The sequence below is a fragment of the Hypomesus transpacificus genome, chromosome 11, assembly GCF_021917145.1.
Source record: "Hypomesus transpacificus isolate Combined female chromosome 11, fHypTra1, whole genome shotgun sequence".
Classification (NCBI taxonomy): Eukaryota; Metazoa; Chordata; class Actinopteri; order Osmeriformes; family Osmeridae; genus Hypomesus; species Hypomesus transpacificus.
The window spans coordinates 7,670,935-7,681,294 of NC_061070.1; the positions used below are offsets into that span (position 1 = coordinate 7,670,935).

The following is a 10,360-nucleotide window of genomic DNA, read 5'->3' on the forward strand; positions in this document are numbered from 1 at the left end:
AGTTACGAAATAGATGTATAGTGGATTGTGTGTTTGGAGTCGGACCTTTTCAACTATTCAGAGAAGACAAATCTATAGCAGATATAAAACATTTTACTTTTTTTTGTAAATACATGACAAGAAAAAAACTGTCTCCATGTGGACAAAGAAATACCTTGCAACACATTCAGATGACATTACGAGAAGGCATGCATGCCCCCTAGTGGACATGGGAAACAAGAACATGGCTGCACATTGCAACCCAACTCCACTCAAATATTTATATTTTCAACAAATGGTTTTTATCTCACAATAGTTTATAAAACTAAATTATAACCAGACAGGAGAGAAGAGGCTGACAGTGAACAATCTTTATTTATCCATGTGTGCGCCATTCAGATCTGGGAGAAATGGTACAGAGTAGGGCCTTTACATAGAAGCCTACGTGGATTAATTACATTGTTACTTCCTTTTTTTCTTAATTCAACCTCTAAGAAATCTACAGTGAGGCCAATCAAATAAGACAGGGACAAATTAAAAGACAATAATGATAGCAACAGTGTAAACACATGGTAATATACATAAAAGCAAAAGTAGGAATAAGTATCAATAATTCAAAATTAAAATGTGGGGTAAGTTAGTATGGATACAAAACACAAAGGAGAAGTTGCCAAAACCTTTGACTTTTTTCTGATAACAGCTCGGCATACATTTCTACATCAGCATGCAATAAGGCACCTATCTAACACAAGGAAAAAAGCCTATGCTACGGTTTTTAAAGCACAATTGCTGTCCAAAAAAGTAAATATTGCTCAAAATAATGTTCACTCCCATAAAAACAGTATCCCCGTTCCCTTTCAAATGACCCAAACCATATCTAAAAAAATACATCAGTTTGTAAAAGACGTACATGGAACAGTAAATAGAGCGCCGTGTTGTGGAGTTCAAGGAGGGCATTTCTATTAAATCAAGCTATAATCCTGTCATGTCTTGATAGGTATACATAATATTCTATTACAATGTCAATTTTGACAGCTCTGCAGTGTGATATTAAGAATGACCTCTATTCTATACATTGCTAATTAAATTTCTCTCCAAAGTCATAGCAAGAAATAATTCTTTAACATTTGTGTCGTTACATCTCAGTAATATACATTTGGTGCTTGAGTAGAGGGAAATGAATAGGAAATAATCTGGACGCAAGTTGACTTGAAATAATGCTACCAAATGGTTTTATTTTCTATGCATTTCCTGCTTCCCATTTGTAATTGCGTCCCACTTTAGCACTAGGAGTATTGCTCTCGCTGCAGTCTGTTCGGTAGTAAAGTACTGAACTGAACTCAAATACCAACACACACCATTAATTTAACCTGATAGAGCGTTCTGGATAATAGCCAAAATCAAGGAGAGCGCTTGCATTTCCTGGTAGCTAACACAAAATGTAAAGAACTTTTTTAAAGTAAAAGGAGGGAGACTAAGTGGATCTCACTATCAAAAATGTCATCTGGAACAAAACAGCACACTACCTATACATATATATAAAAAAGAAAATCAACAATTATTTACATAGGATTTCTTTGTCTGCTTCATATAAGATACAGAAGGTGAAATGGGGTGAAAACATTACAATGGGTAAATGGCTAATTTGTTTGATCAAGGCAGTTTGATTTTGCCAGACCACTATTTGCATCAGTAGGCTAGTGAGGGCTTGACCTCAAAACTAAAGCAGGGTTAGGTTATCTATAAACTCTGCCTTCGTTTTTGTTTAATTACACAATTCCCCTTGTGCCAACGACACACTTGAACTGAATCCTTATATCAAAGAAAGCAGGCACAGGGAGAGGAAAGCATTTTCTGGGAATATTTTCATCATCTAGATTATCAAATCACATTTAAAAAGCGATCAGAGGCTCTGGAGCAAGTTAAGCACAATCACAAATGAGAATACAGTCTCATTCAGTGTCTATCATCACACAATTTATTCAAATCAACTAATCGGCTGTCCCAGGAACTTTTCAACCAACCAATTGCAAAAGCTGTGAGCTAGGAAGTGAAGTCCTTCGGTTTCAGAACTTTGTTGACCTCAAGACTTTTTTGTCGTTGTCCATTTGTTTTGACTGCTCTATACAGACAAACTTGCAGATTCATTGATCATGGGTGGTTGTGGGGGATCCGTATGTGGAAATGGAGATGGGGGGGGGGTAGGGGAGTGATTCAGCTCACTGATCTATGTGAATCCTATGGTGCCTGGAAAGGGAGGACGAATGATTGAAGCCTTTTCCGCACTGGGAGCATCTGTAGGGCTTTTCACTGCCCAGTATGCGCTGTTTAAGGATGGTGGTGTGGGGAAATCCCTTTCCTGAGGGGATGGCGCTGTACTGCTGCTGCTGCTGCTGATGTTGCGCCTGCGCCTGCTGCTTCTCCTCCACGTGGACTCTCTGGTGTCTGGACAGAGAGGACGAGTGATTGAACCTCTTCCCACAGTGCGCGCACGTGTAACTCTTCCCCTCAGAGTGGACTCTTTGGTGGCGGGACAGGGAGGAGGAATGATTGAAGCCCTTGTCGCAGTGGTTGCAAGTGTATGGTTTTTCACCCTGGCCTTGCTGGATCCTTTGTTTCAGGGTGGTGCCGTAAAAAGCTGCCTTCCCAGAGGGAGGAGACGAGTACATCCTGGAATCCTGGTGGGTCTTGTGGTGTCGAGACAGCGAGGAGGAATGATTGAATCCCTTGTCACACTGGGCACAGGTGTAGGGCTTTCCTCCGATGTGGACCTGCTGGTGCTTCTTCAGGTGGCGCTTGCGGACAAAGCTCTTCCTACACTGGTTACATTTGTAGGGCTTGTCTCCGGAGTGGATCCTCTGGTGCTCTCTGAGGGTGGCTGCAGCCGCAAAGCACTTCCCACACTGAGTGCACCTGTGGGGTTTGTCGCCCGCATGGGTCTTCTGATGCTGCTTCAGGTTGGAAGCAGTGGTAAAGCCTTTGCCACACTGGGCGCAGGTGTACGGCTTCTCCCTAGCGTGGAGTTCCTGGTGCTTCTTCAGGTGTCTTCTGCGGACAAAGCTCTTCCTGCACTGGGTGCACTTGTAGGGCTTGTCCTCCGAGTGCATCTTCATGTGTTCTCGGAGAGTAATGGCTGCTGCAAAACTCTTACCGCACTCAGAGCATCTGTGGGGCTTCTCTGTGGAATGGATCATTTGATGGGACTTGAGGTTGAAAGCGTCAACAACACCTTTTCCAACCATCTCCACACCGGTGGGGACATAGGCCTTCTCTTTCATGTGTATCTTCATGTGCTGCTTAAGACTAGCCTCCACAGCAAAGCTCTCACCACAGTGCACACATATGTAAGGGTTGAGGTCCTTGTGGATCTCAAAGTGCTGGTGGAGATCAGCCATGCTGCCAAAGATCTCCCCACACTCGTTGCACTGCAGGCCGTGGGCCTCGTGGATGACGACGCCATTCTCAGACTCCACTGTGAGCTCACCACCATGGTCAGACTCCACCTTGACCACATGCTCAGACTCAGTTTTAAGTAACACCTCGCCCAACAGAACTTCATTAGGCCCACTTTTGATATCTGCCCCCGTATAACACTGCATTTCTGCATGTTCCACCTTGGTGTAGTCATGATCCGTCTCTGCAACAATGGCATCCACACAGGCCACAGCACCGAGCTCTGAACCCAGGCCCTGGATTTTGGCTAGGTCAGAGCCGTGGATCTCCAGCTCCAAACCACGCTTCTCCTCAGTCATAATCTCTGTTTCTGCTGCATAGTGAAGGTCGACCTGGCTATGGGCTATGACACACTCCGACCCCAGCGTGTCAAGGCCGGGAGTGTCACATTCAGTCTCTGACTCAGCCATGAGAACACACTCCAGCCCCACGACCTCCGTTTTACAGCCGGATGATTACTTTTAGGGAACTTGGGGGAAAGCTCTCCTCGGGATGTTAGCTGTGCAGTGATGGAGTCTTGGTCTGCAATCAAGGTTTTCTGTGGGGGAACACAACATGACAGGTTGGGGATTATACATGGTTGATTATTTTGACAGACCATAATAACACCTCAAAGTTCTAGTTATCCTACCAACTAATTATTAACCCATGAAATCTCACTTGACACCTGTTGTTGTTAGCAAGGTGGCTAACTAATGTTAGCCAGACCATCAGCTAACTGTAAATTATGGCTAACTAGCCAGAGGATGGGGAAACCTGCATTAGACCTGTATCAGTGTATAGATCGCCAATGCATGTAGCCATTCAGTGTGCACTGAAAAGACAAAAGGCGCGCGGTCGCCTCAAACAAATGCACAAAATGTTCTTAATATACAAATTAGGTAAGATAATAATTTATAAGGTGTTTCGTTAGCAAGTTAGCAAACAATTCGCTAACTAGCCAGCTATATAGCACGCTAAATGGTAGTTTAGCTAGCATTCAAGTCCGGCTTAAGACATGCATCTGACGCTTATTGTAACGTTAAGCCGAATAGAAAATATCGTGACACTACAAATGGTGACTGCCGAACAGCGCTGCTCTTGTTTTTGTTGTGGTTTTTTTTAAACTTACGAATCCATGCTAGAAAATGCAACGTATTGTATTTTCAGTTGCTTTACGGAGTTTTAATAACAAGTCCTTTAGGGTTAGCTTGCATCTCGGTGTTGGCTACAAATGGCGAGCATTACATTAGCCCGCTAGTTAGCTGGCTAGGTTATGGGAAAACAAGTTAACGATGAACTGCATTGATAGCTACTTCTAGCCGCTAATGTTGCCTGAATTGACCAGCTAAAGTTGGCTAACTAGCTCCACTGCATACAACCAGCTGTTTGACGAGCTGATTATAGAACGAAAAGTATAATTTGCAAAAGAAACATGCATCGAATCAATGTGGATTCATCCTGGTTTAGGACATATTCACGAACGCGGAAATTCCCATCACAGCCAGTGCGCAGCTTTCACAAGCCATCTTGTGCCACACCACCACTTTTCAGCTAGCCAACAAGCATAAGATGGCTGCTATGATGTTAGCTGATGTTAGCTTCCGCCCTTCAAATCGCAATTACGAACTAACTGACTAGCTTCAAAACGCAACATAACTAATTCAAATAAAGCACCAATTATATCCACATATTTAAAGTCATAACAATTTATACACTACACATTCACCAGTGTGGAGATGGTACGCATTTGCAATTTTTGTGATAATCCGATAAAGTCGACTGAAACAAAGATGGCTAACGTGGACCAGGCGAGGAGTGTTCGCCTCGCTGAAAAAAACCCGGGAAAGGCGACCCCCCTATTATATAATCGACAGAGCATGACAAAGTATATCAACATGATTTAGACTTAATAAAACGCTCAAAACAATAAATGACTCTTGCCGACTCGCCGTTTCTACGACTGCTTCTCATGAAAGAACACAATAGAAACCAAAATGGATAGCATTCCAATATCTTATTTTCAGCCCGCATTCTGATGGCCTTGCAAGCTGCTTGCAGCAACGGCGCTAGCATGGCTAGCAAGCCACTTTAGCGCGCTACCTAGCCGTTGTATCAAGCTAACTAGCAAGCTAAATCGGCTACTACACGCTAGTAGCTGTTCGAGATAGCTTGAAATCTGCCATTCCTGAAAAGTACATACAGTAAGTAATGTTATGAGTATATTTTTCATTAACTTTCCAGCATCAAAAAAATACATTCTCAATAATATATACCAACTTCATGCGAAAGATTGAATAAAAAAATAAGTTAACAACTGGAAGTAGGCAGACTATAACTTATGCAAAATGAGTACCTTATATGATCTACGGCCATACTGTACCTGTTAAAAGAGACAACAAATCTACTGAATTGAAAAAAATCAATCGGTAGTGTATCTACACCTCTACACCCACCTCTTTGTCTTCGGATTTTTGGGATGATGAAAAACTATGTGTGAGCTCTGCACTAATGATAGCTCCGGGCTGCTAGCTTGCTTGCGTCTGAACTGCGCTGATGTCTTCCTCTGACTCTTTCTGTATAGCTGGCGCCACAGATCTTCTGGCGCCAACGTTGCAGAGGAGCGCATTAGCGAATGCATTGTAGTCATTCCACGAGCAAAATAATCACTGCTGCCACCTACTGTTTCGGAGTAATTGTCAATTCCGCTCGCACGCACCATGTTGGAATAAATTACGACCCATGCTAATAGTCATAACCTATCATTTGTATTACCTATTTTGCCTTTCATCATCTTATATTTTGTGAACAGTAGCATATTTAAATTGGGTTTTAGATTCTCCTCAAAATATATGTAAAACTTTAAGCAAAGAAATCCATGACATTCATGAAATTAAAAAGAAAGAAAATGATACACTTTGGGAAAGGCTAGGGCAAACTGTGCACAAAATATTTCACAGGTTCTGTGTGTGACTTTGAAGAATGACCAGGGAGTCAGATGGCTGAGCGGTGAGGGAGTCGGGCTAGTAATCAGAAGGTTGCCGGATCGATTTCCCTCTGTGCCAAATGATGTTGTGTCCTTGGGCAAGGCACTTCACCCTACTTGCCTCGGGGTGAATGTCCCTGTACTTACTTTAAGTCGCTCTGGATAAGAGCGTCTGCTAAATGACTAAATGTAAATGTAAATGACCAGAGCCTGTTAAAGGAGAGCCTGCCCACTCCCTATTAAGCCCCATTGTACCCAATTTTGTTGCAGTTCCACCAGACTTCCACCGGGAGTGATCGCGGTCGAGTGCAAAATGATGGGAGTCTATGGAGCTAAACGGCTAAATTTGTCTCTTTCGCCTGATTGTCGTTGATAAATCTCAGATTTGATTATAGTTTTTGCATGTTCAACATGGATTACAGGTCAAAAGTTGAATGAACGAGTACTTATGTCCTTTCGATTTCTTACAGGGTAAGTCGTTGTTGCCCATAACACACTAGCATTCTGCTAACGAATGTTGATTGGTTAGTGAAGGACTGACTACGACCAGAGATCCCTCTTGATGGCATCCGAAGCAGAACCAGAATGTCAGAGCATTAGCAACATTAGCAACAACATTAGCAAGCCAAAACTCTTTATAGCATTTGTATTGACAGGGAGAGCCTAACCTGTCAGCTGTGTTGTCGATGCCTCGAGAGTAAAGTGGAAGTAACCAGAGCTTGCCGTCAAGCAGTAGCTCTAGTCGTACGATGTGTATGACGTCAATGCCATTTTCAAAGGCTTTTTAGAACAGAAAGGCGACTTTAAAAAAAATCTAACACCCAGTGGTGTGTGTTTTTTTTGCCTCCCCTTTCGATTTCAGAATTCAAATTAATAGACAAAAAATTATATCCTGAGAAAAGTGGATTTTGAGGGGTATAGACCAATTATCACCCTACGTCACACAACTGTCAAGCAGGCTCAACTGCGCATGTGGGTTGCAAAAGACAAACTTCTCCCCGTTCTATTACTCTTGGAGTGTCGTTCAGGTCATCATATATCTCTGGCCACTGGATTGCAGGGCTTGATATTAACTTTTTGAGGCTCTTGGCCTTTGGACAAGTACATTTACGTTCACTTGTCTATGCACAAAAGTCACTTGACCCCGATACCCTTAAATAGCCTGTCCAAGTGATCGGGCAAAACTAGCCTGGCTAACGGAGGTCGCTTTCTCAGGCAAATGACGAATGAAACAGACAGGTTAAAGAAATCCGAGATTCTGGCTATCTTCACCAGACTCGTATCTACATTAGGCAGTCCTCCCTGACGTTTCTGGTGTAGAATGGAGTGAAATACAACATTGTGCACACTGCCAGTGAGCGAGTCTGACTGAGGCTAACGTCAAAACAGTGTAACTGGGATGTAGTCTCACTCAGATTGCCAGTTTAAACAAATCAGAAAAATAATCTGACCAGCTGACTAAAAGCAGAATTCCCATATCTCTTGAAAGCTGCCCTTCTCGACTTTTTAAATGTAGAAATGACTGTAAAAGTGTAAAATTATGAACTTTGTGACATGACGTGAAGACATGGTTGCCGCTCGACTATGCGGTCTGTATCGGGCAACATTCTCACTCAAATTTCAAGACTTTCATGACCCAAATCAAAATTCTGATGCGACAGATCATAATCGCTTTCTCTCCTAAAGGCATGTCCTCCTCGACGCTTTTGGTCTTTTTAAATCTAACTATTTGTATTATCTGTGTGGTCCTTTTGCCATTTAAAATGCTATCCTTTCCCGGTTTTCTGCAGCCACAGTGCGCGCGCATCCCGATTGTTTACAAACAAATAATTGGTCTATAGCTCCATAGACCTCCATTCATTCTGCACTCGACCGTTAGCGCCCTCATATGGAACTTGAGTGGAACTGCAACTAGTTCAGGACCCAGAAGTTTCCCGAGAGTGGGAGTTCTCTCTTTATTAGACATTCTCTGGTATGACTATCATCACACAGCAAATGAAGCAAAAATTGTTGGTTTAGTATAATATTTCTCACAAAAATGCTAAACCACATGGCATTCCTCATCTTGTTCTCATAATAAGATACTTGACTTTTAAGTCGCCTTTCATGGATTTTAAGAGCTAGAGATAAATAAAGGATCTACCTCTGCCTATCTAAGTGGCCAATTAGATCTTGCAGTATTTACTTTTAATACAATCAGAATGTTACATTCCTCCATTTAGACTCATTCACACTGAAATTGTCTTGTCAATTCATACAATGGTTTTACAGTTCAGGAACAATATTATATGAACCAGCACAGGAGCATGCAAACTGTCCACTCTTTGTCTTTACTCAGGGTTATCCTTCCATTTTAGATGTGTTGTTCTTCAGGTACAGATGGACTTGATGGACTACCTGAAAGTACATGCAGGCACAACTGAACAGGAGGGAATCTGTTCTCAAGTCTTTCCACCTGCTCCTCCCTCACTTTGTGTGCTGGAAATCCAACATAACACGCAGTGATTTAAGTACAAAAAATGCTGCATGACCAAGCAGAATCTGTGATTTCATGTTCAAGGATTGGAGTTTTGGTGTATCTTGAAAAGGCGTTGAACAACAGTCTCTAAAGATAAATCTATTTTTACTTACAGTATATCAGCATATTACAAAAGGGGCACATCCTTAAAGGGCACCAAAAATACTTCAGGTCTAGAACTCCCCCCCCCCCAGGGGGGCCGCCACCCCAACCAGAACACGGACATATGACGTGGCGCGGTTGGCACTCTTTGCCAGTAGTGCGGGAGGGTTCATTAATGGATGCACTTCGGAAAATGCCGCCCCTCTCTTCATGCCGCCCTAGGCGGCTGCCTATGCCGCCTATAGGAAGGACCGGCCCTGCCAATTTGTCTCCATGGCCAGAGATGGGCAGTATTTCAATTACTTTTATTTCAAGACTTTTGCGTATTTTGTAATTTGTATTTGATAGGGCCGATAAAAAATTGAATGTAATTTGTAACAAAATACTTTAGAGTGGAGTAATTTTGTATTTAAAATACTCTAAATACTTTCTCGACAAATCAAAAAACAGTTCACGAGTTCCGTGTTCAGATCAAAGCTGAGTTAGAGACCCTTGTTTTCTGGAGGACACCAGAAAATACCTGCTTTCTCTTCAGCAGTACCCATAAGCTCCTTTTTGTTCGATTTAACACAACCCTCCCCTTCTAGCTCCGGTTGAGAGACTGTTCTCGTTTGCAGGAATAATATTCAATCCGCACAGGAGGCGGTTAACCCCAGAAATATTGGAAAAGTTGGTTGTTCTTAAAGGCAACTAAACTGGCTACTCAGTGGTTGGGTCTCAACTCACTTGTTAAGTTACCTTTTCACTGAGTGAGTGTGTGAGAGTGAGTGAGTGCCTACTCATCCTCTAATGCCTCAGTGTGTGTGTGTGTGTTTGTGTGTGTGTGTGTGTGTGAGGGAGAGTCTGTGTGACTCGTCAGGTGGAGGGTCTTCTCTCCAGGTGTAGTAGTGGACTTTATCAAGGACTTATGCAACACTGCTATTGTGTTAGCATCCCTGTGGAGGGGCAGGTAGTGTGGATTACACACACACACACACACCCCTATGCCTATGGGAAAACACACCGTCACGAAAGCTTGAGAGAGAAAGAGAGAGAATTTTGAATTTTCAACTGCTATTTATTATCAGCTTTAAAAAACCACACAAGAACATCATCAGATCATTTTGAGACAATATTGAATGAATAAATATATCAACGTTTGTAAGTTTATGGGCTGTTAAGTCCCATTAATACAACATATATATATACATAAGTTATGTGTATGTATTGATTATTTAACATAATCAATCAAGTTGTCTTTTAATAGCTTGGCTTAGTTACACTGTCATTCTGTGACTGTCTTTTTGTGGGGTTCACCAGAGCTACATTATATAGCCCAAACCTGAATGCTCTGCTATACCAAA

General features: G+C 42.4%; 1 protein-coding gene across 2 annotated transcripts; it reads right to left on the reverse strand.

Moving 5' to 3' along the window:
• Positions 1–327: 327 nt before the first annotated feature.
• Positions 328–6,003, reverse strand: si:ch211-198a12.6 (uncharacterized protein LOC563253 homolog). 2 transcript variants are annotated; one of them, XM_047029685.1, is made up of 2 exons: positions 5,868–6,003; positions 328–3,970 (listed from the first exon to the last, which is right to left on the reverse strand). In XM_047029685.1, exon 2 carries the CDS (start codon positions 3,840–3,842, stop codon positions 2,199–2,201), a length of 1,644 nt encoding a protein of 547 aa, XP_046885641.1. In that variant the 5' UTR covers positions 3,843–3,970; positions 5,868–6,003; the 3' UTR covers positions 328–2,198. The 2 variants fall into 2 exon arrangements, with proteins under 2 accessions (XP_046885641.1, XP_046885642.1); XM_047029686.1 differs by lacking the exon at positions 5,868–6,003 and adding an exon at positions 5,768–5,857.
• Between the last annotated feature and the right edge of the window lie 4,357 nt (positions 6,004–10,360).